Below are 26,266 nucleotides of genomic sequence, written 5' to 3'. Positions count from 1 at the left end.
CTCTACCTTCTTTCAAAATACTTAAGTGGCCCTAAAAACTGATCCTTGAAGAAAGGAAGGGCTAAACCTTTATGATCCTAGGCAGACTTTCAGAGGTTGTTTATACGCACAAAAAATGTCGAAAAAGGGTCATTGCAATTCCTTGTGATCTCTCCACAATTTATCTCCAGAATGGCTGAGCCACAACTTCCCTGGTAAGGTTTTTGACCTATACCCAAAAAAGAAATGTGCTAATATTATGTTGTAAACTTCAAGTTTGGGCAAGCCCAACGACCAACGGAAAACAAAACTATTATTAACAGCCATCATTACCAGGTCCCAGATAAGGTAAATGTTGCAGCCTGAATTCTTTACTTTCTGTTGTTCTAAAATATAATTTTAATTCTTACTACGTCATTAAAAGAGTGAATAACATAATCCTAAATCACTTCGAGTTACTTAATGAACTGTGCTAATTGCTGTGAGAAATACGATGTACGTAGATGTGGTATAGACCTCAAAAGGCTTCAAATTCAGTAAAAAGGATTATGCCTATGATGGCTACAAAGTGACGCATTTTGAGACCAGTGCGGCCCATCTGTGCGCTAAAGACAGCCATGAAAAATACTGTCCTGGAACGATGGATTCTGGAATTGTATCAGTCGTCTCACAGTGAAAACATCACCTGCGGGTGCCTGGCTATTATGAAGTTTGGTCTGTTTTTCTTACCAAGAGACCAGTAGTTTGTAAATGGAAATGGGTTGTATTCGCACTGTTGGGGAACAGGCTAGCATGTAAAATGTAGTGCGAAATTGGGGACTTCAAGTCCTGACGACCCTAAACCCTACCCGCCTAAGGAAAAAGCTGAGTTGAGGGAGGGCTGCCCTGGGCACTCGTTATGTGAATACAGTACAGACTCGACTTCTCGAACCTACATTAACTTTGAGCGGGCCGCGCCATCAGCGCCTGCCAATCTCTGAGGCTCAAGGCCGCGAGGCTTTTGATTTCTCTGTCCCGATCTCAGTACGTCCGTAAAAGACAGGGCAAGCAAGTACTTCCTGGAGGGTTCCTTCCACAGGAGATTCGTTTTATTTCAACAAATGTAAAGAAGAGAGGGAATGAACTTCCTTGCTCGCTGAACGGTAGCAGCGAAGTCTGCACTTTGTCCGAGGGAGGGGCGTCGGAGTTGCAGAACTGAAGTTTGGCCTGGGCCTGGCCACGCCCTGAGCTTCCGGATTTGGGCACAACCTGAACCCCCTACCTAGAACGCTTACCCCACCGTTCTGCCCCAACAGGAAACTTCTCTTTAGTCCGTCATAACGCATTTCCGGCCCCTGAGCCGGAAGTTGAAACGGCCGAAACCGCAAATCCGAGGCGGATCCTGTGGCCGGTTTAGGTGAGATCTCGCGACGCTTCTTCAAATCTCACGAAGAGCCGGAAGAGTCCTAATGCACCACCCCAGTTTTTACGTCACCCCGGAGACACGCCCTTGGGCGCCCGTTTGCGTGCTCGCCCGTCTTGCGCATGCTCAATATCCCCCCTTCCGCCCCCGTGTGGGCTTCCCTCTGGCCAGTCGCGCGTGGGCTGAGGCCCTGGGCGGGCGTTGCGAAGGCTTGTTTGCTTGAGCGCTGACCCCGGGGCCGTCCGGAGTTCTCTACCTCGGGGTTGGAAGGTGTAGACCCCCTACCTAAGGTGAATGTGCTGTCTCGTGGGCTGCTAAGGCCAGGCGGGGAGCACGGGGGCCGGGGCAGCGGCCATGAACTCGCCCGTGGACCCCGGCGCTAGGCAGGCGCTGAAGAAGAAGCCTCCCGAGCGGACCCCCGAGGTAAGGTTGGCGGACTCTAGTTGTCCAATGGACAACATCCCCTTGTCGGTCCGAAACCTGCGGCGACTGTCCCCTTGCCAGATCCTCGCACCTGCTGCCAGTGTATCTGTTCTCTGCGTCCCCCCGCCCTCACCCAGGCCCTTCTCGCCGAGGTGATGACCGCCTTTCTTGCTCGCGATGCCGCGTTCCTCGTACACCCGTCTTTGCCGGTGACTTCCTGGTGTTTTCGATAAGAAGACACCATTACAAAGTTGTATTTTGTCAGGGCAAAATGTGCGTCTTGGAGGGAGAGTACCCTTAGGTAGATAGACTTTGAAAAACGAAGTAGACATTATAAGTGAATAGTCATGTTGCTAAGAAGTAACTTATTGCCTAGAAAAGAAAGTTTTCAAAAGCACTTTAAAACTGCATCCAGTCAGATGATGAATTCTGGGAGTGGATGATGCATATTTAAAGATCTCTTCTTGTGGTACTTTCTCAAACTGTCAGCGGGAAATTTTACAGTATTTTGTGCTTGGATCCAGAATTTGGTATATTGGTTTAGCATCAGTGGCATACGCTTAAATGATTTTCATCATCAGACCTGAAGGCTGATTTTCAGACTGGTATCTGAAACCTTTTAATTTTGCACAGCCTTATAGAGTGCTTAAATTTTGGGGGGGGGGGAGGTTTTCCTTGCTTTGGAGAAGTTTCTGTAATAAATGGTATGTTTCCTAAAGCAAAAAGCAAAAACTGGCAACAGCGTGACCAGATCGGTGGATTGTCTTGTATATAGTTGCAATAAATGAAATTAATTGCTTTGATTCTTACTAAGTCACTTTGTAGGTTTTATCAGATTTATAGTGCTTTGCATAGTGGGTTTCAGTAACTTTGGGCTGACCTTTTGGGACATGGCATTAATCAAGCCGTAACTGTAGTTGTGGTAAGTCAAACTTTGTTTTGGGGGAGGGTCCTGATCTTTGAATGGAAACAAGGCATATTCTGCCACTTTCCAGAGTTCTCGTTTTGAGACCTACATTTGTAATCCCATGTGTTTTAGTTTCCCTGTGATGATTCTTGAAGTCGTTGTGAGCTAATTGAAAGTGTTCACCTTCACAGGTGAATTTGCTATAGTTTTTATATAATTAGAAACTATTACATAAGGCTTCCAATGCATAATGTAGGTTTTACTTTTTTTCTTTTAAAATTTTTTAAAAATTCTTTCTTCCTTTATTTTTGCTATTTGTATTTATTTATTTTTTAATTTAATTAATTTATTTTGAGAGCAGGAAAGCACAAGTGGGGAAGGGGCGGAGGGAAAGAGGGAGAGAGAAAATTCCAAGCAGTCTCTGTGCTGACAGCATGAGGCTCCAACTCACTACAAGATCATGACCTGAGCTGAAATCAGGAGTCTGACACTTAACTGACTGAACCACCTAGGCATCCCTCTGCACCCCTCTGCTTTTTTTTTTTTTTAATGTTTTCACATTTATGTATTTTTGAGAGACGGAGACAGAGCGTGAGTGGGGGAGGGGCAGAGAGAGAGAGACACAGAATCCCAAGCAGGCTCCAGGCTCTGAGCTGTCAGCACAGAGCCCAATGCAGGGCTCGAACCCACCAACCGTAAGATCATGATCTGAGCCGAAGTCGGACACCCAACCTACTGAGCCACCCAGGCCTCCCCACCCTCCCCTGCTCTGCTTCTAAATACAATTTATGATAAATTCACACTTACTGGGAATATCACACTTCCCTTTTTTTCTTAAGTTTTTATTTATTTTGAGAGAGAGAGAGAAAGTGGGGGAGGGGCGGGGGGAGGACAGAGGATCCTAAGCAGGCAATGTACTGACAGCAGAGAGCCCTATGCAAGGTTCAGACTCACGAACCATGAGATCATGACCTGAGCCGAAGTCAGACGCTGAACCAACTGAGCCACCCAGGTGTCTCTACTTCTCTTTAATAGCAGAATTTACTAGTTTGAAATGGCCCATTTTTGAGTCTTAGGAAATTTTCTGAACTATTCACAAAATTTTGTTGAGCAATGTGTGCCCCATTAAGTACTTTATCTTGTTTTACTGGAACAGCAGCAGCATTGCTTTAAGGGAATGCTGACCAACTGCTGGCAATACAGTCTAGAGTCCAGATATCTAGCAGCAAAACTTGCTTGATTCATTGGCATTGCTTTTGAGTGAGTATAGAATTTGTTTGCAGTACAAAATTGAGTACAGAAGTGGTAAACCTGAATCCAAGTGAGATTTATTTGTGGTAACTTGAAATTCTCACAGATTCGTTTCTCTTCTCAGGAAATCTTTATTCTTTTAATGGATTCTTAAAATTTTATTCTGTGGTAATTGCTAATTTAAAAAAGATTGAAGGGGTTGGAAGCAAGGGGCAAGGGCTGAGTTGCAGTTTAAATAAGATGTCAGTGTTACAATTTTTGAGAAGACGAATTTTCATTTAAGGCTCCATACATGTGATGGAATTAGCTCTGGAGATACATGAGGAAAGAGCTTTCTAAGTAGAAGGGATACTGATTGCGCTCCCAAGAGGAGAGTATGTCTGGTGCATTCAGGGAACAGCAAGGAGCTCTTAGTAACTGGAGGAGAGTTAACAAGGGTGAGAATTCTAAGAGATGAAGTCATGGAGGCAGTTGGTGTAGGGGCACCTGGGTGGCTCAGTCGGTTGGGCATCCAACTTTGGCTCACATCATGATTTCACACCTTGTGAGTTCAAGTCCTGCGTTGGGCTCTGTGCTGACAGCTCAGAGCCTGGAGCCTGCTTCAGATTCTGTGTCTTCCTCTCTATCTGTCCCTATGCTGCTCACGCTCTGTCTCTCTCTGTCTCTCAATAATAAATAAACATGAAAAAAAATTGTGGTGTAGGAGGGAGTATATCATTAAGGACTTTGTAAATCATTGGAAATATCTTAACTTCTATTTTGTGTGATAGAGGGGGCTTCCGGAGGATTCCAAAGCAGTGATATTATCCTACCTAATTTTTTAAAGAGCACCCGTCCGCGGGTTGCTTGCTGTGTTGAGAATAGACTATATGAGAGCAAGGGTACAAAGAAGCAGGCACATCAATGAGAAACTATCATGTTAAAGTCAGGAAGAGCTGATTGTAACTCAGACTAAGTGATAGTAATACAGGTGATAAGAAGTAATCAATTATGGAAATAACTCTGAAGGTTTAGCCAGTAGGATTTGCTAATGAATTAGCTTTGTGCTTTGAGGAAAAGTAGAATCGAACAAGATTTCAAGGTCTTCAGCCTGAAAAGTGGAGTGTTGGAGTTACCATCAAGGTGGGGTGGGGAGAAGCTGCAGGAGTAGGTTTAGGGAGGGAAGATCAGGAATTTAGTTTTGAACATTTCAAGTTTGAAATGTCTATTAGAAATGTTGAGTAAGGAGTTGCATATACAAATTTGTTTTTCTCTAGAGAGGGCTGGGCTGCAGATAGAAATTTTATAGTCATTAGCTTCAGATATTAATTAAAGTCATGAGACTAGATGAAATTACCAAGGCTGTGAGTGTACACAGAGAATAAAAGAGGACCGAAGACAGTCCCGTGGCACACTTGAGTACTACGAGATCAGGGGAGAAGAGCAGAAACCAGCAAAAGAGGATGAGTGGCAGCAAACAGTGCAGGAAAAGAAAAGCCAAACCAATGAAGTGTATAATAGAAGGGTATAAAATTCATACAAGTTATTTTTGTGAATCCCTAGTGGGTGCAAAGCGTTATGAAAAAATACACAAATAGATAAGAATGACTGCCTTATAATCTTGTAGTCAGTTGTTTGCATTGTGTAGTTAATGAGTAAAGAAGTCTACTGTGTGTTTCTGGGACAGAACTAGTATTCCCTTTATTTTGAACCATCATCTGTTGTCCTTACATGAAACTATCATCTTAATCTTAGTGACCCAGACATTGAATGTGGAAATGTGTTTTAAAAGTATACCACTTAGAATGCGTTCTAACAGTTTTTACTTTTCTGGCTATTTCTCCTACTTTGTAGTTCCAGTTTCACAGCACATTGTCTTTCCTTAGCTAGTTCTCTGATTTCCACATCACAGAGATTTTTTTTTTTTTTAATGGTAAATTTTAGACTTAAGTACTCTGCAAAGCTTAGTGCTCTAAATCAATGAAAGCTGTTAAGGTACTCATTTTGAGTCTTTACACCAAAGTTAAAGATACTACAGTCAAAATTAAAGCCTTGAATTTGGCTTTTCCTCAGCTCAGTCTGTATCCAGCATCATTCTTTGTCTGTAACCTTTCATTTTACCTCAGAGGTAGTTCCTTAACTCTCTTAGGGTTTCTTTTTGTTAGTGTTTAATATCATGCTTTGCATGTACTAAATAATGGATAAATGTGTTAAAACAAAATTTAGAATTTTGTGTGGTCTTCATGTTAAATAGATAATAGTTTCTGTCAATTAGAACTGCTGATTTTGTACCTCCTGGGAAGCCATTCAGCAGCTTGGCTTTAGTTAATATTTATGTGCTGATACCTGGTCCATCTTAACCACCTTTTATGTGCTTTGGATCCATATATCTAACTACTAAATTGTCCTCCAGGTTCTTCAGTCACTAGTCCTAAATTGAAAACTCATCATTCCTTTTTAATATTCTGTTGGTGACTGCTCCATTTGCTCAGTCTAGAAATTCATATTTTCACTCTTGATTCCCCCTGCTAATCTTCTCTGTATCCAACTGGCCTTTAAACCTTGTTAATCTTATGTCCTGAATATCTACCTTCTTTTCCCCTGCTCTGTTACCCTAGTTCAGGCCCTCATTTAATTTTACCTCTGAGTATTTTGAGTCATTTTTTTTATTATATCACTGCTATAGTGTTCTTTTTTTTTTTTTTTAAGTGTTTATTTTTAGAGAGAGCATATCCATGAGCAGGGGAGGGGCAGAGGGAGAGGGAAAGAGAATCCCAAGCAGGCTCTGTCTGCTCTGTCACCATTGAAGCTCGATCCCACGACCCACGAGACCATGACCTAGGTTGAAATCAATAGTAGGATGCTCAACTGACTGAGCCACCCAGGTGACTGTACGATATTCTTTTTAATACTTACATCTAATCATGTTTCAGTCTTGCTTAGAATTACCATGCTTAGGTAAATTAGCAATATAAGTTATCCACATTATTTTGAGGCATTATTAATGTTTATGTCAATAACAGGTTAAAGAGGGACTGTCTGAGATAAGCTGAGTTGTGTGGTTATATCAACTAGGTAATAACTAATTTATCCTTTCCTTTAATAAATATGTCAGACACAATACTAAAAGCCAAGGTTGTAGAAAGAAATTGGATATAGTCCCTGTTTTTCAATGACTTAAGAGACAGTCATGAAAACATCAGTAAAATGTTAAGGTTATTAGTGACAAAGGTATGGATAGGATACTTTGGATTGCAAGTGGGAGAGGAAAAGCTTTGAGGAGCAGTTAATTGAATCTTAAACACTGTGAATAGCTGTCTGTATGATATCCAGAAGGGAGGTCTTATCAGGCAGAGAGGAACAACAGCAAAGGCAAAGTATATGGGTAGAATAAGAACCCTCTCTGTTAGCATGCATTCCTCATTGGGGTGATATCATCCCCAAAGGGACGAAAATTATTTCTTAGGGGCGTAGTGAAAAAAATCTTACTGTGGCTTGTAGCCTTCTAAAACTAAGTTCTCCCTGACAGAATTTCATTCCTTAATATTTGATTTGGAGTGGGGGCAGCGTTTAGGAAAAATGCCTAAAAATGTGCTTTGGAAAGGATATGATAATGAATAAAGGTTGCAAAACATCACATATTGGTTGTGGGGTGTGGTACATGGTGCTGGATGTTAAATGTTGAAGCTGGATATACTGGCTGGGTTGGATCATTTTAGGGATTTGAACTTGATTTTATGAATAAAGGAGAAACATTGGAGGGTTTAGAGCCTGAAGATAAGCTTTACAAAGATTACTCTGGGCATTGTAGAAGATGTATTGGGGAGGAAGTACGGTGCTATAACAAAGGCAGGAAGGGTTATAGGTAGGGTGAACATGCAACATTTTGTCCAAAACAGCCTACTTTTCTGAATGAAAGATGAGACCTTCAGTGATTTTACCAGGATAACAGGGAAACCAGGAGCTCGGGTCCTGGTTATAGGAAACAAATGAAGTAATTCAAGTGTGAGATAAGGTAGTAGCATATGGGATAATGAGATAGTGAGGAGGTAGAATTGGCCCAAAGCGTTAACTGGCTTTTTTTTTTTTTAAGTTTGAAATTGACTATAATACATGTACAGTAAAGTCCATATACTGTAAGTATATTGCCAGCTTAATTTTTACATATATATTTAGGTATCACTGAAATCAAAGTATAGAATATTACCACCACTTCAGAAACTGCCCCTTTGCCCCTTCCAATCAATGCCCTTTCCAAGAGGAAAGCACTGTTGTCACATCTTTTACCATAAATTTGTTCTGCCTGTTTTCCAGCAACCAAGAGGACTATGAAGCTACCTTGTATTTTTGTGTTTTATCTCTGGACTGAACTTTGTACCTCCTCTCTTGGTGATTTCTTTGATCTACACCTGTCTCTCCTTTGTATCTTAACTCATCTTTTGGCTACCCTTTTGAATTGTCTGCCTCACACTGTTCAGACCTACTTTTGAGACAGGTGTTTCTCAGCCCCAGAAGTTGCATTTGAAGGCCAAAATACACCCTGCCCTTAGGTTCCTCTCAAGCCTTTCTAATAGAACCAGGTTAAGTCTGGCAAAACCTTCCTGTCTTCTTGTTGGGAACAGGTTTTGGCTGGGTGCAAGAGCAAAGCAGAAGTTTAGATCATTTCTAGATTCTTGATTTGGGTAACTGCATGTTTAAGAGTGCATTATTGGGGCACTTGGGTGGCTCAGTCAGGTGTGTGTCCGACTTTGGCTCAGGTCATGATCTCACACTTGTGAATTCAAGTCCCACGTTGAGCTCTGTGGTCACAGCTCACAGCCTGGAGCCTGCTTCGGATTCTGTGTCTCCCTCTCTCTCTGCCCCTCCCCTGCTCACGCTCTTTCTGTCTCAAAAATAAGTAAACATTTTAAAAAAGTTTTAAAAAAGAGTGCATCATTAAGGGGAAGAATTAGGGTAGGAGGAGATTCAATTTTGGAAGGGGTTTGAGACTCTGTGCAAGGGATGCAGAATAGGGATGCTCATTAAGAATTTTGAGCTTAAGATCAAACCAGGCTGTGGATCTGAGTTGATATGAGAGTCTACAGCATGTTGATTATAGGTGAAGTCATAAGATTGGTAGGAATGACCAGGATGAAAAGCAGAATGAGAGTAGGACAGCCCCTTTGGGTGCTCTCCTGTTAAAGGGATGGGACAAGGAAAAGAAAACTGCGTAAGAGTGAAAAGAAGTTGTTAAAGAGGTAGGAGGAGAACAGAAGAGTGCTGCTACAGGAGGGCGTTAAACAGACAGAAATCAAAGCCTTATCAGTAATGTCAGATACTGTAGAGAGTTCAAGAAAAGTGAGGACTGATAAATTCTTTGGATTTTGTCTATCACTGATTTCACTGGATTGATGAATAAGGATCCTGGAAATAAGTCCCAAGAAAGTGAAGGCAGCAAGTACCATTTGTGATATGTATAAACAGATAAAGTCCTCCATGATCTTTTACCTGGCACTCTAGCCTTATCATCCCCCACCCCAAACATAGGCCTTTTAACTACTTACAAATATCTTAACACTGTACTTCTCAACTTAGGCTATGTATATTTCTCAATTTAGGTAATTTTTTTTGAATGCGTATGCCCACCCTTTTTTTCTTGAATTAGAACCTTGTGGAATGGAGTGTTAAGCATTAGTACTTACAGAGAGCTTCTTAAGTAGTTGTGATATATAGATAGCAGTGAGAAGCATTGTTCATTGTGTCACATTCTCCTGTCTCTTTGCTTTACACAAGAGGGGAAAGTATGGTGCAGTATTTATAGCCCTGGAATTTTGGATTTGGACAAGCCTTATGTCAAGTGTGGGTTCCAGCACTGAGACTTTGAGTGACCCTGGTCAAGTTACCTAACTTTTTTAAGACTGAATATCATTTTGGGGTTTTTGTGTGGACTAAATGAGATAATATGTGTAAAGTATTTAGCAACGTGCCTGTGATCAACATTCAATAAATGGTAGCCATACGTACTAGCTTGCCATTTCCTTAGTGGAAAGCCATCCGATGGCTTGGCAAATTCAGTTTGCTCACTTTTCCACTCCTCAGTGTTCCCAGGATATTTGACACCTTCCTCCACCACAGTAATTACTTTGTTATGATTACTTGCATGTTTGTCTCTCTGGCTGGTCTGTAAGCTCCTTGAAAATAAGATATCTTTATGTTCCAGTGCCTAGTATGCAATACTTGGTACATAGTAGGTTTCCAGATATTTTTTAAATGACTTTAAAAAGAAAAGCAATGTGAGGCACCTGGGTGGCTCAGTTGGTTAAGCATTTGACTCTTGCTTTCGGCCCAGGTCATGATCTCACAGTTTGTGAGATGGAGCTGGCATTGGGCTTTGTGCTAATAGCACAGAACCTGCTTGGGATTCTTTCTTCCTCTCTCTCTTCCCCTCCCCTGTTCCTGTGTGTGCTCTATCTCAAAGTAAATAAACTTACAAAAAAAGGAATGTGAAAAATACTTACTGTTCCCCTATTCTTCTAGTGGTGGTTTCTTTTGGTCTAATATTTGAAGTGCTGGGATTAAAAGACTGATGAAGTTTGGCCAAAATGGCAAACATTTGCTATTAATATCCTCTAATTAAAACATGAGTAAAGTACAGTTGCCATGAAGAGACTGTTTTACCTTGGAATTCATCATAAGTAGTACAGATAGAAACTCCTTTTTTGTTTAGTTTTAAAACACACACACACACACACGAACAAAAAACACATGTGCAGGAAATTTCGGAGAAATATAGATAAACACCAGTTTTAATTTCTCATAGAGTTTCAACCGGATGACTTTAAAACTTTCCTGGGCAAAAATTTCATGCTTAGCTAGATGCTGATATAATTGCCTTTTTACAATCAGAAAAAGGCTTAAAAAAACAAACAAAACACAATTTTTTATTAGAAAAGCCAAAGAGGGAGCTAGGAATGTAAGAAGATAAAATTTAGTATTCTTGTAGTTATTTATCCATTTCAGAATTTAGAATAGTGGTCTTTAAATGTAGACTTGTAGAGGTTTTTCCTGAATTGGCAAAAGTGCGCCATTGTACTTGGAGTCATTTTTGAGTGAGTCACTGTGCACATCCCTGAGGGTGGCAGAACAAAGATTCTTTTGTGCTTTTCTACAGCAGATGCACATTCAGAGGGTTTTTTGGAAGTAAAAGAATTTATTTATGCTTGTGGGGCCCTTTGGCCTTCATTTGTAAATTCAACTGGATAGAAAAGGAATAGAAGTCTGGATGGGGCCTTTATTAGACAACATCTCTTCTGGGCACCTCATTTTACATGTATTGGAGATTCCCACCTAGAGAAAAAACTGTAGCCAATGAGGAGTGGAGACACCCTAAGATTTTGTTTCGGAGAGACTGAGGAGCTTCCCCAAGAGAATTCTGCAGAAAGGAGGAGCATCCAGGCATGATGAGCTTGACTGTGTGACAAAGTCCTGTTCTTTGGAAGGGATGGAGTGACTGAGCTCTGTAACATTGTAGTCATTATTTGATTTAACCTTGGACCAACCTATTTAAACTGAGATATTGCTGTAAATAAGAAGTGAACGAGCCACTTTATTAAGAACATGAGATTCTGGACGCCTGAGCAGCCCCTATTTGATGTTTTTCCACTCTCCACTACTTTGCCATAAACTAAAGCTTTGGCAGCTGGAGGGCTTTAGGCTTTGTTATGTGGCAGAGATAGTGGGGTTCACTGGACAGGACACTTAGTACAAAACTAAAGTAGTATCACTGCCAGCAAGTATTTGTGAATGTATATATAGCACTCTTAGAAATACTTTAGCCGGTGAGGTCAAGAGCTAGTGAAATGAGTTGCATACTGATCCAGGAACTAAGCTTCTGAGAGGTAAAATGTCTTGCTCAAGGTCACATGATTCATTGGTGACTTCCTCAGTTCAGTAGCACCCCACTTCTCAGAACAGTGAAGTTTAGGACATATTTTAAGCTTTGAACTTTTGTTTATCATCTGCATAGATGTCTAATATTTTCCTGAATTGTTACTGTTTTATCTTGCCTGTGATGTATGCAGTATTTTAAGGTGCTGTGTCAGTTCAGTGGAGGATATCAATGTAATGGAAGTTCAGAATTCTCAAGTTTTATGTAGAATGAAAACAGGTGTGTTTGATGTCTGTATTGGTGATTTTTTACACCATTCTGTTTGATAACTTATATTTTTGTTTTCAAAAGGTACTATGTATTCAGTTTTGGCTTTTTTTAAAAGTTTGTTTTTTTGAGAGAGAGAAAGACAAAAAGTGTGAGCGGGGGAGGGGCAGAGAGAGAGGGAGACACAATCCAAAGCAGGCTCCAGGCTCTGAGCTGTCAGCACAGAGCCCAATGCAGGGCTCGAACTCACAAACTATGAGATCATTGCCTGAGCTGAAGATGGATGGTTAACTGACTCAACCACCCGGGTGCCCCCAATTTTGGCTTTTTAAGGGCATTCAACTAATAATAAAAGGCTTTATCACAGATTTTTTTTTTTTCTTTTACACAAAAGAGTTGTGTAACAGGTACCATCTGGAGTTTGAAGTATTTATGCCTTAATACCTGCCTTAAATGACTGAGGCAGAGTTGAATACATAATTTTTAAGGAGGAGTGCCTAGTGGATATTTGTGTGGTAAATATTTTTTAAGTACTATTTTTAAATGCCAGGGGTCAAAGATTAAAGTTCTTTCATTAGGGGAGGAGATAGGCAAATACACAAACAATTAAAATACCCTGTTAACTACTGTATAGCTGTAAAAGGAGGCACTCAGGAGTTTACAGGAGGACTCTGGGAGGGAGAAGTAAAGGGTTGGCAGGTGTCATTCTTGTTGTCTTAGAAAAGGGAATGCTGCCTTGAGCATAGATGAGAATATGTAAATGTTAGATGAAGAAGGGACAGTTTGTGTTTCCTGAACAGAGAACTGCATTTGTCAAGGCCACAAGATGATCTTAACACAAAGGTGCAAGTTGCCTGGGCACACAAGTAGTAACAGAGATGAGCCTGGAGGCATGGCCAGGGTCCAGATCTGGTGAAGAACTGCTTTCTCTTTGTTAAGGAGTTTCTATATGCTTTTTAGAAAGTTAACTCTGGCAGGACCATGAAGAATGGATTACAGGCAGTCAGACTTAGATGCAAGAAGGCTGTTTTCTGTTACCCAGTGAGAAATAATAAATTTCAAAATTGCTCCAGGTGGGATCGTGAACAGAGATACTTATGAAATAGAATTGATAGATTTCTGGCCAGAGCGACTAAAGAAGAAAGCATCATGTAAATCAGGGAACCTAGGAAGAAGACCCAGCCAGGAATATAAACAATGAGTTTAGCTTTGCATTTATTACACTTGAGATGCTGATGGATCTCCCAGGTGAAAGGGTTCATTATGTTCTAGAATGTGTAGTTTCTGAGTTTTACTAGAGAGCTCTGGGCTAGAAATACAAATATTGGCGTCATTGGTATATATATATGGTAGTTACAACTATGGATGTGGAGGGTAGAGAGTCTCTAGTGAAAAAGGGTGGATGTCACAGTGATGGAAACATTTATAAACATTTAACGGAATAGGAAAAGAAGGCAAAGCCTGTGATGGAGACTCAGGAGCCTCTGGAGCAGAAAGGCAATAATAGCAACAAGAATGGCTAAGATTTATATGCTGGGGTACTTATTGGATGCCTGTTACTGTTAAAAAAAAAAAAAAAAACAGACACCTTTATACACCTTTAATCCTTCCAAAACCACGCTGAAACAACGTGCTTGCTGTCCACATTTTACATATGGGAAGATGGAATCACAGAAAAATTTGTCTAAAGGCACACAGCTAGGAGACTACAGAGTCAGGATTCAAATCTGGGATTTCTAATTTCACATTCTGTGTTTGTAATTGTTACTAAATGTTTTCCATTAGGACAAGAACCCACAGAAGACCATATGATAGAAGGGATGGGAGGAAAAGAGTTTAGGAGGGAGGAGTGAATGAATGATGTCAGCAAATTCTGTAAAACAAATGTGTGTAGAGATAAGGATTGAAAAGTGCTTGTGAAACTTGGAATTAGCATATCTTGGATAATTGTGTAATATATAGTGGGATCAAAACAGTGAACTTTAGCCTAAAGTTTGAATTTAGAAGTAATTAGATACTTGATCTTTTGATGCATTATCATTTCAGAGATTAATTATTGGAGTTCTAATGTTTAAGCATATCATTTGGGATTTTCAGGTCTAAAAATTAAAATTTCAGCTATAATTTTTTAATGTTAAAGTTTTTATTAATAAAACTTAATGTTCAAGTAATTAGCTATATAATGTATTTTAATCTAAAAATAAAATTACCAGTCTGCTATACCAAATGTATACCCAAATATATAGTAAGACTAAATTCTAATAAACTGGTGGAATGAGATAAGCTTTTCCAGAGAACATTCTTGGGAGCAGTGTGTCATGGACACTGGTTAAAATATGGTGATGATTGGGGATGCACAGGAAAAGATAATGAAAAAAAAAAGAATGTAGATAATTAAATAAGACTTGACATTTAAGGAAAGCTAGAAATGTCTGTCACCCTGTGAATAAGCAGGACATAGTTGTATGTTGCCCACCCCCATCTTTGTTTTTTGAGAATTTCAAAACTATAGAAACATGGGAAGAGTAGTATCTTCCCTATTTTTAGTATCCTTTATTACATACTCTTCATTCAGAGTGATATTTTGCCATATTTATCTTACCTCCATCTCTCTAGCATAAATTTTATTTTGCTAAGCCATTTGAAAGTAAACTGGGGCTTGAACTCACAACCCTGAGACTAAGTCATATGCTCTTCTGACTGAGCCAGCCAGGTGCCCCATGATGTTCTTCAGATACTGTCACATCAGAAGACACATTATCAGTTCTTTCTATTATGGCAGATGCTAATTTGGATTACCTGTATTTCTTTGTTGTAAAGGTACAGTACTGCAAGTTACAAGTGATCTTTGAGGTGATATTTTGAGAGTGTATGGATATATTGTTTTTTGCCAGTATTTGACAAATACTTTAGCATTCATTGATGATCTTTGCCTAAATAACTACTACTTTGCTGTTACAAAGTGATAATTTTCTAATTGTATATTTCTCCCACAGTTATTAGCTGGCATTCTGTATAGAACTTTCCCCACCTTCCCCTGGCCTCCCCCTTTAAAAAACAATCACTCTGATTTCAGGGATTATTTTTGTGTTTTTAATATTGTCATTATTCCCTTTGATTATTAGATTACCCCACATTTAGCCAGTGGGAGCCCTTTCAAAGTCTGCTACTATGTCCTTTTGACGTGACCCCATTGGTCTGTAAGTAATTTCTTAACTCTGGCACAAAAAGATGTTCGAGGCTTGTACTTTCCTTGCTCCAGTACTGAAATCAGTCACTTACCCAAGAAAGTTATGTTAGAAATCAGTCACTTACCCAAGAAAGTTATGTTAGAAAATGGTGTTTAGATAGCAGGGACTGGGCTCAAGGTGTGGTAAGTGTGTGTAGCTCTTTATTGCCGTTTTGTAGAATATATTTATACCTTTGTGGGTGAGAAAACCAGTGAGATAGAGTTCTGTGTTTAATGCATGGTCTTGTTAACTTGACACTATTGTCAGAAACATTCAAAATAGCTTTAATAGTCTGCTGACTGTAATTTAGTGTTTGTTTTATAAATTTATGATCCAAACCTTTATATAAATGCATAGTACTAACATTTGTTAACTGTTTACCATGTCATCATCTCTGTGCTACACATGTAACATTTTATATTCAGAGAGAGTTAATCATTCCTATTGTACAGATAATAAAGGTTATGTGATTACTGATAAGAGGCGTAATTTGAATCCAAGGCCGTCTCCAGGTTCCCAGGTTTTTAACCACACTGTCTTCAGCCTAACATTGATTTATAGAGGATTCTTCACCATAAGTTTTTATTATATAGACCTGTAGCTGCAGAACATATGTATCTTGAAATTGAATCTGTACTGTCCTTAGGATCCACCCTGAGAGATTTTTCATTGTTAAAATTCCAGGGATGGACTTGCTTTCCAAGTAACAAAGATAATGAGTAAAATATCTTGGTTAATGAGTGTTTTAGATAATTGATGTTGTATTGAAAGTAGTGTGTGACGAATTAAGCATATCATAGGTAAGAAATTTGTTACTTGTAAAGTTGAAGAAACAAAAAGCCTTCCAGTTTGAGTTTTCTAAGTTTTGTTTGGGTTTCTAAGCATGTGTAGAATGGCTGTCGGCGGAATTGAAAGGTGGGATTATTCTAGGAGCAGCCCACTGGTTGGCACAAAATTGAGGAAGACGCGACCTCTTAATTTTAAGTGTATATATAAAAGGGTCATTAATTCCTCATACAGAGCTGCAAATAGGAATTAATATATCATTTAAAAATGATATTGAAAACCAGTAGAATGTACCTACAATGAATGCATTAGGTATGGATTGTTTGAAGAGTGTAAAAAGATTGCTGCCTTCTTGTATGATGGCAGTGTTACCACCCACCTCAGTTTGCTCATGTTCATTCACATAACTGGCTTGGAGAGTATGGTTGATCTGTTTTCCGAAATACTGAGTCGTCACTACTGCCTCATCATTTTTTGCCCAAGTAGAACCCATTATTTTATTACCTAATCCAGAGCTGATATTTGTTCTTCTCATAGCCTTGGTTAATTTCTGCAGTATGTTATTTTAGTTACAGAACAGGTGGCACATTCTGGTGTTGCTGATCTGGAATGTCATGACTTCCCTCTTTCAGACTCAGTAGAGCAGCTTTCAAGTACGGTAGATTAATTCCTCCTTGAATCTAGCATTTAAATTTTTTACTACCAAGAAATATCTGTGAGACTTTTAGCCTGTCTCTGTCAAGTTTGTTTGTTTCTACTTTCTCTGTCAGCTTTTATTGATCTTCAGCACACCACGCCTAGTAATAATACCTCAAACCTGTCTCAGAGGTAATTGGTACAAAAACTATGCAAGAAACCAGAGCCTGTGGCTGGTTCAGTCGTTAAGAGCATGACAGGATGATCAGTACTCAACTTAAGACGCAAAGGACACCTTCTATAGGTTTCCAGAACATAATTTATTTCTGTGTAACAGTCTTGTGTTCTGCAAACTCTAGCCACTTTGTTGTCCCTAGACTGCCAGCTCCTTCTCCACAACTAAAGATACCAGCAGACGGTAAGGTATCATCATTATATGAATCATTTCGTTTGTCCTCTGTCAGATGTTAAAGTCTTTTGTTTCCTGATGTCTTACCTCATGAAAAATGTATATCATATATTCATTTTGATCTTTAGTTCTTTACAGTGGAAGATAAGTCCAATTCCCCCTTAGTCTATGTTGACCTAAAGTTGAAGTCCCAACAGTTGGTCAGTAGGAGATGTCCTGAAATGCCCCTGATCGCTGCACACCTAAAAGTGGTAGGCCTTTGCCTCCTCATAGAATTTATTGCCCACTTTCTGGAGTATTAACATGTTATAAGGACTCCAGGGTAGCAGCCTCCTCATGGTTATTCTCTTGTTCATTCTGTCCATTCAGCAAGATATCATCTCTGTAATGGGTCAGAAGGTCTAGATGTTTTCAGACTGTATTATGGTAGAGAATTAGAGAGTTAAAATAGTCCTAAGGAAAAACCGTAAGTTAATGTTGTCCCACATGAATGCAAAGTGTTTCTGATGATTATTTATTTATTTATTTATTATTTTTTAATGTTTATTTATTTTTGGGAGAGAAAGAGAGTGTGAGCCAGGGAGGGGCAGAGAGAGAGGGAGACACAGAATCTGAAGCAGGCTCCAGGCTCTGAGCTGTCAGCACAGAGCCCGACGCGGGGCTCAAACCCACGAACCATGAGATCATGACCTGAGCTGAAGTCAGACACTTAACCGACTGAACCACCCAGGCACCCCAAGTTTTTGTAATTTAAATGGAAAAGAATATAGTCACCAAATCAATACCCGAGGCTTAATAAGTTCTAACAGCTATGTTATGTTGAGAATATTGGTTGGCATTTGGTTAAGTCTCTGGCAGTATCCAGTCATTTTTTAAATATACATCTTTTTTGTGAAGATGATAATATGAGATAGACCCCCACCCCAAATACTTTAAGTCTTTACTGATGGCACTAGTCTTTGCTGTCCTTTGCCTCTCTGGAAGCAATATTGTCATTTATTTACTATCTTGTTCTGGAGAATGGGCAATTTCAGAGGTTTCCTGTTGGCTTTTTGCACTGTGACTGCTTATACCACATAGGTCCTGGACCCATTGTGGGGATTATTCTAACTAACAAGTACATGCATTTTAATCATAAACACACATAGTGAAGAGAGACTATTAGATGGGTCTGTAGGCTCAGTGAGTTCACTGTGGGCCAGACTTTTGCCGGAATGCTATTTATTACCTCAGTTCAGAAGGTTCTGGCTGGGAGGTTGGTTCTTTTGCTTCACAGAACTGCCAACTGGGATCTTTCTCTTAGTTGCATTCATTTAGTAGCTACACTGTTTCAAGACCTTGCTTACATATCTGATGCCTTGGTGCTCTTCCATGTGGCCTTTGTTTATCCATGAGGTTAGCGGGCTTCCTCACAACACTGGTGGTCTTAGGACACTTGAATCTTAGAAGTTACACATCCTTACTTCTTTTGATGAGAACAAATCACAGGACCAACCAGGTCCACGGGGAAGGCATGTAAGATTACAATTTTTGATGGGGGGTGGGGGCAAGGAGTGATAAGGTCCTATTGCAAAACAGCCTATAGGATAAGAAATACCATTGTAGCCATCTTTGGAAATACAGTTTACCATATCACTACTCTGTCTGCTGTCTTCATGAATTTTATAGACCTTCCTCATTTGTTAGGGTTTTTCCTTTGAACTTATCCTTTATATATACATAAAAATCTAGTTCACTCCCATTTTCTCAAGGATTTACAGACGTGTGGTCATTGACTCCATCATGGTTAATTGCTGCTTGTAATTTTTGGAATCAAAGATTATTGCTGTTTTACTTAGTGGCTCCATGTTTTCTTAGTAATCCATTAAAATAGAAGTTGTCTGAGGTCTGTGTTTGGGAGCAATCTGTCCTGGTGTAAAGTCATTGTTCTTAGGAGAAAATAAGGAGGTACGTTTTATATAAGAAAATTTAAGGTTGTTTATAATCACTGTGCACCAAAATTCTGCATAAGTGGTAAAGCACACCATTCTGTCAGGACTTTAGACTGCTCCCACATTCTCCCTTTAATCTGTCTCTCTTCTTAGCTGAGGTTATACTATATTATCCTCAGACTTTCAATAGCTAGTTATCTGAGGGCTAGAGAGAGGTGCCCTTCCTTGTTCACAGAGTGAGCAGTAGGGTTGTCCCACTGGACTATTTATTGTTTGTTTATTTGTTGATTAATAATCACTTTGAGCCTCTTTAGAAAGAGATTTTTTTAGAAAGTCATATTTAGTAAGAATGTTGACAAACTGGGTCATGTCTACAGGAGGTCAGCCAGGGTACTTTTAAAGATTTGGAACCTGCAGGGGCGCCTGGGTGGCTCAGTGAGTTGAGTGCTTGACTCTTTTTTTTTTTTTTTTTTTTTTTTTGGGACAGAGAGAGACAGAGCATGAATGGGGGAGGGGCAGACAGAGAGGGAGACACAGAATCGGAAACAGGCTCCAGGCTCCGAGCCATCAGCCCAGAGCCTGACGCGGGGCTCGAACTCACGGACCGCGAGATCGTGACCTGGCTGAAGTCGGACGCTTAACCGACTGTGCCACCCAGGCGCCCCAATGCTTGACTCTTGATTTTGACTCAGGTCTTGATCCCAAGGTTGTGGAATCGGGCCCTGTGTCGGACTCTGCACTGAGTATGGAGCCTGCTTGAGATTCTCTCTCTCTTTCCCTCTGTCCCTCTCCCCTGCTTGCTCTCTCTCTGCCTAAAATTAAAAAAAAAAAAAAAAAATTCTGGAATCTGCCAATACTGAAACTGCATTATCTGGAGAAAATAATAATTATAATACTTCAGATGATACAATAGTTCCTTTTGAATAGTTGGATGTCATTGAGCAAGAAGGGTTACATCTGTTTAGAAATGAAATAGACTTTCATATGAAATAATGAGTTTTTGATTTCTGGCATTGTGTGAGTACAGGCTGTCTGTCCTACTGAAGGGGGAGGGAGGCTCCTGTATGAGTAGAGGTAACTCTTCTCTTATCTTTTCAGATTTATTTTAATTCAGATTTTATTAGTCTTCCTATAGTTAACGGTTCTGTCATAAATGGTTGCTTAAAATCACAATTGTGGGGTGTTAAGATATCTTGAAAGATATATTTGAAAAATAATCTAATTTTTTTTTTTTTTTCTGTTCACCAGGATTTAAATACTATTTATTCTTATCTTCATGGAATGGAAATACTATCAAATCTCAGGGAACATCAGCTTAGGTAAGTGCGATGCTGTGTTTTGAAAGCTTGTGCTATGGAGTTATTCAGATGAGTTTGGATAGATCATTGTAGGGGCCACATGATTTGGGGGCTTTTTTAGGATAAGCATAGAAATTTCTGCTTTCTCATCACAGTTTTTCTTAACTATGGAACCTTGAGCAAATCTTAACATGTAAGCTATAGTTTTGTCTTCTGTAAAATAGGGACGATAAGATTATCTTTGTTACAGTGTTTTGAGGGTAACATGAGAATAACTACCTGAAGCAGAGCATAGTGTTCAGTATTTGCTAGCCAGTGAAAACAAAGCTGTTTACTTTCTGTAGTTCTTTTTGATATTTATTAGGTCATATGTTTAGGATAGGCAAAGTATGATGTAGTGTATGAAAGTGGACGGATCAGGACTCTCGACTTGGTATGAGCCCCTGTGAACAGGACCCATAAACGTTCTGAACCTTATTTTCCTACTCTGTAAAATAAATTTTCTGTCCTGCTACCTTATGTCATTGTCGTTATATTTATAAAAACACTTTTGAGTTTTGCAAAGCACTTAACTTCGCATATCAAAATTTAGAGTGTGTTTTCCTTCCATGACCAGCTTATCCATTACTTTTTCTGATCATTCTTTAAGTTTCTGTTTAAGGGCCAGATTAGATTGCTAAAATATAATTGTTAGAATTTATTTCCTTTCTTTCTTTCTTTCTTTCTTTCTTTCTTTCTTTCTTTCTTTCTTTCTTTCTCTCTCTCTCTCTCTCTCTCTCTCTCTCTCTCTCTCTCCCTTCCTTCCTTCCTTCCTTCCTTCCTTCCTTCCTTCCTTCCTTCCTTCCTTCCTTCCTTCCTTTCTCTTTCTTTCTCTTTCTTTCTCCTTACTGTTTGTTTATTTTGAGAGAGATTGAGAGACCGAGTGTGAGAGGGGAAGGAGCAGAGAGAGAATCCCAAGGAGCCTCTACACTGTTAGTGCAGAGCCTGAGATGTCACAGACTGTGAGATCATGACCTGAGTGGAAGTCAACCATGACCTGAGCTGATGCTTAACCAACTGAGCCACCCAGGTGCCCCTGGGTTTATTATTGTCTATTTTATGTATAATGTAGTCAGATGTCAGCATATGTATGGAAGAAACGTGCTGAAAACTAGAGCATTTAGTAACACTAAAAGCATTTTTAATGAATTTTTGTAATGTTTATGTATTCAACAGACTTTGTGTGTATGCTTCTGCCAGTAATTTCTTTTATTTTTATTTTTAAGATAGAGAAAGAGAGCATGAAGGGGTGAGAGGGGGGCAGATAGAAAGAGAGGATCTCAGGCTTGGAGCCCAGTGCAGGGGGTTTGATCCCATGACCCTGACCTGAGCCAAAATTAAGAGTGAGACACTCAACCGACTGACCCACCCAGGCGCCCCTCTACCAGTAATTTCTTTCTTTCCTTTTTTTTTTTTTTTAAATTTTTTTTAATGTTTATTTTTGAGAGAGAGAGGGAGAGGCAGAGTGTGAGCGTGGGAGGAACAGAGAGAGAGTGAGACGCAGAATCTGAAGGTGGCTCCAGGCTCTGAACTGTCTGCACAGAGTCCAACGTGAGGCTCGAACTCACGAGCTCTGAGATCATGACCCGAGCTGTAGTTGGACGCTTAACTGACTGAGCCACCCAGGTGCCCCACTTCTACCAGTAATTTCTTAACATGATTCAGTAGTGAATCAGACAAATGTGTATTTCTCCATAATAGAAAAGGAAAATTATGCAGTGTGAATTGGCAGGTTATAGAATATACATAAGAGATTTTATTTGTTGCCACTTAATATTATCCAATGGATGTTTTCGAAAATACTGCATTTGATGTCCCTATTTCTAAATTCTTGTAGTTGAGTGAAGAAGTTAGTGGTAGATACGATCATTGTCTACTGAAGTATATAATTATAACACTATTTTTAAAACAAAATTGAAGATAAAATAATTTTAAATTTTTGACTTTTTTTTTAATATGTTAGATTAATGTCTGCAAGAGCACGCTATGAGAGATACAGTGGCAATCAAATTCTTTTTTGGTAAGTATTTTATTAACTAACTTAAACTAATAGCTTTAATGTTTAAATTTTGACTTTTAGCATTGAAATTCATTTGATTTGGAAGGAATTTATTTATAGCAGATTGTAATATATTCATACACTGAAATAGAAGGTGCATGAAATATTTACAGTGCAGTGAAGTTTAATAAATACATATAATATTATGTATTAATAACTAATATGGAACTGAACATAGAGAACATATCTGCTCTCTCGAGGCTCTAGTCAGCTCTCTTAGAAAGGTAATCCATTTCTGACTTATAGCAGCATAAATTAGTTTTACCTCTTTTTGAAGTCCACTTAGATAAAAATATTTGGGTCAGGCTTTTTTTACTTGACACATGTCTAAGATTTTTCCATGTTTTTACTTTAGTCTTTTTGCACTGCTTTGCACCCTGTGTGAAAATAACACAATTCCTTTATCCTGTCCACTGTTGATAGATATTAGGGTTGTTTCCAGTTTTTTCCTTTTGTAGATAGTAAGGTTTGTATGAGCATTTTGTTCATGTCTTTTTGTGCTTTTATATACTCATTCCTGAACATTTGAGGGCATATTCTTAGGAATAGAATTATAGGAAATGTGTGACCAAATTTAGGAGAATCTGACATTAGAATCTGACTCACATACTTCATTTTATTATCTCATTATGATTTTATTTTACATTTCCATGCTTATTAATAATGATTTTCATGTTTTTGTAGGCTATTTTGATAGCCCTTTTATGAAACCTGATTTAAATTTTTAACTATTTTTTAATTGGGTTTTCTGTAGTTTTTCTTTCAATTAGTAGAAATTGTTTATAAATTCCATATCCTTGTCCCTTGTTGGGATACTTCTATTTCTTGGATCTTCTACTCTGTGGCTTGCTTTTTCACTTTGCTAAAGGCATCTTTTGAAGAGTAGAAATTTCTGACTAATTTTTCTAATTCTGGCTAGTTTTTCTCTTGTGATTAATGCTTTTCATGTCCTATTTAAAAAAGTCTTTCCCTTCTCAAGATGATGAAACTATTTGTATCTGTTTTCCTTGTAAAAATTTTGGCAGTGGTGAGTTCTTTTATTATATAGATTCACCAGCTATTTTGAGACAGTATTGACTTTAATGTTTCATTACCAGCACATTACATTTACCATTTTTAAAGCATTAAACTGGATTCATAGGAATTTTAATAGCTATTTTCATACATCTGTTGATCCATTTAATATTAAATGTTTTTCTGCTACGCTTTATGCTTACCTTGGTGTAGAATGGTGCGAAGATACAGTGTTTTTATTGAGCTTATTGTTTAGTCAAGTAGAGAAAATTAATTAAAAGTTACACATATTTAAGTGCTATCAAAAAAAGAAAAGTATAGATAAATAGATCAATGGAAGAGAATTGAGAGGCCAGAAGTAAAGCCTTGTAATTATGAACAGTTTGTTTTTAATGGCCTCCAGGTAAGATCTTTGCATATTGTGGCTATAATATGAGGATTAAAAAGGAACCAACCACCAATGTACAATTTATGATGAAGATGTTAAAGCATTTCAAGGAGGTCAGCATAGTTTTTTCAGGAAATAATGCTGTGTTGAGTATTTATTTGCAAAAAGTAAATTTAGACCCTTACCTTACACTATACAAAATTAACACAAAAAATTAATGAGATGTCACTCGTACAGAGCTATTTGAATAGCTACATTAAAAAATGTAGACAGTACCAAGTGTTGGCACTGATATAGTAACACCTGGAATCCTCATATGTTAGTGGTATGGATGTTAAATGGTATAGCCATTGCAGAAAATAGTTTGACAGTTTCCCAGAAAGTCATATAGTTTTACCACTTGTCCCAGTAATTCTACTTTTACTTATTTATGCTAGAGAAATAAAAACACGTGCATACAAAGACTGTACACAGATGTTCTTAGTAGTACTATTTGTATTTCCAGCTTAAAACTGGAAACAATCAAAATGTATCATGAATGGATAAATAAAATGTCATGTATCTGTATAATGGAATACTATTTGGCAGTAAAAAAGGAATAAAGGCAACATGGATTTATAATGCAGCATGGATAAACCTCAAAAACATGCTAAGTGGAAGAAGCAAGACAGAACCTCCACATATTATATGATTCCATTTATATAAACTGTCCAGGAAAGGCAAATCTATGCAGAGAGCATACTATTGGTTAGGAAACAGAAGTGTTCTAAAACCGGATTGCGGTGATCTTTGCACATTTGTTTTAGTTTTCTTGCAAATTGAGTCATGCACTCAATTTATGGGCGAATTTATGGTATTCAAATTTTGCCTTAGTAGAACTTTTATTTTTTAAGTTTATTTATTTTGAGAGAGAGAGAGACAGAGACCGAGTTGGGGAGGGGCAGAGAGAGGGAGAGGTAGAATCCAAAGCAGCCTCTGTGCTATCAGCCCAGAGGCCGACTCTGGGCTTGAGCTGGCAAACCGTGAGGTCTTGACCTGAGGCCAAGATCAAAAGTCACATGCCACCCAGGCACCACAGCACTATTTAAAAAATATGAAGAGTTATACAACTCTGTATCTGGTTAATAATAAGATAACTTGCAAAGAATGTGGAAGTTAACTGAAGAATTTAAATTCAGAGGTTGGTAAAGGCAGAGAAGAGAGTGTGTAGTTGATCTTAAGCAACATGGTAGAAAAAGTGAAAGTAAATCAGTGTGTGCAAGCACCTTGATGAAAGAAGAGGAAACAGCAAGAGAAGATTCTGGAGAATCAGGTGGAGGCCATCTGAAGCGTATTTTGGTCTTTATCTTAGGAGCATCTGAAGCCTTTGAAGATAGAAGATCTGACAACATTAAGTATGCCTTCTTTCCTTGGACTGGTTCATTCTTTGATTCCTTTGTTTGCCCAGAGGAAGGAGATAGAATGGCCGACACTAAAGTATTTTACTTTGCTTGGGTTTACTTGTCCAAATGCATTACCACACCATGCTCTGAGTGTGAAATTTTTTGTAAGGTCTAAACAGTTTCTTATTCATGGGTTGGCATGGTTCTCGTTGTGGTAGGAGTGAAATTCAGGGTTTTCTGCATTTATAATAGAATTAATTGATAACTTTGTGACCACTTCAGCTAAGTGAGATAAAAATTGGAGGCTTGTGGTGGCATCCAGTTATAACTTAGTTCTGTCTTAATTTTGGGCAGATTGTTTTTTGGTTTTATTCTTTCTTGACTTTGTAAGTCCTCTTTCACAAGAGTAAGGAAGTAGAATTTTAAGCAAGGAACCTTAACTAGGAAATTTGCAGCCATCTACATTTTCCCTCAATGAAGATTTGAAGAAATTAAAAAGAATTTTGAAGTGTCTCCTGGAAAGTTAACGAGAGTTTTCCCTTCTCATGGTGAGCATTAGGATTGACATAGAAAGCTTACCCTGAGTGCTGTGTGGAATGTTTTGGAAGCCTAGGTTTCTGGATGGAGAAGAGCAGTGTTCACTGAGGACAGAGAATACTACAAAAAATAGAAGCTTGAAGGAAATAATAGGTAGATTTTGTTGAGTTGGAGTTCTCTGTTAGACATTCAAGTTTACATGTCAAGTAGATAGCTAGATAAATAGTTCTCCATGTCAGAGGAATGATTTGTTTTACAGATACTAAAATTTCCTCCAGATTGGAATTAATTAAAACCTTAGGTATGGTAAATAAAGATATTTGAGAGGACAGAAGGATAAGTTTATACACTAAGATCTAACAAGATGCTGGGTTTCCATTAGAGATTTAACTAAAATGTTAAGAGACTTGAGTCATCTGGTATTCTTTTATCCCTGAAACACATATAAAAGGTATTTTGTTTGTGTATGTCAGAATAAAATT

The 26,266-nt window shown here is 38.7% G+C and overlaps 1 protein-coding gene across 10 annotated transcripts in view; it reads left to right on the top strand.

The window, feature by feature from the left end:
* Positions 1-392: 392 nt before the first annotated feature.
* Positions 393-26,266, top strand: part of RAPGEF6 (Rap guanine nucleotide exchange factor 6) — a 191,063-nt gene continuing 165,189 nt past the window's right edge. Inside the window, exons 1-4 of one of the 10 annotated variants that reach the window (XM_045058671.1) lie at positions 1,734-1,804; positions 20,316-20,386; positions 22,368-22,424; positions 25,217-25,259. In XM_045058671.1, coding sequence (XP_044914606.1) covers positions 22,391-22,424; positions 25,217-25,259 — 77 coding nt within the window. In that variant the 5' untranslated portion in view covers positions 1,734-1,804; positions 20,316-20,386; positions 22,368-22,390. The other 9 variants (XM_045058678.1, XM_011281970.4, XM_011281969.4 and 6 more) reach the window with 9 other exon arrangements.

Source organism: Felis catus, chromosome A1 (genome assembly GCF_018350175.1).
Source record: "Felis catus isolate Fca126 chromosome A1, F.catus_Fca126_mat1.0, whole genome shotgun sequence".
Lineage (NCBI taxonomy): Eukaryota > Metazoa > Chordata > Mammalia > Carnivora > Felidae > Felis > Felis catus.
Note: the sequence above shows the minus strand (reverse complement) of the source record. Positions and strands in the feature narration are given on the sequence as shown.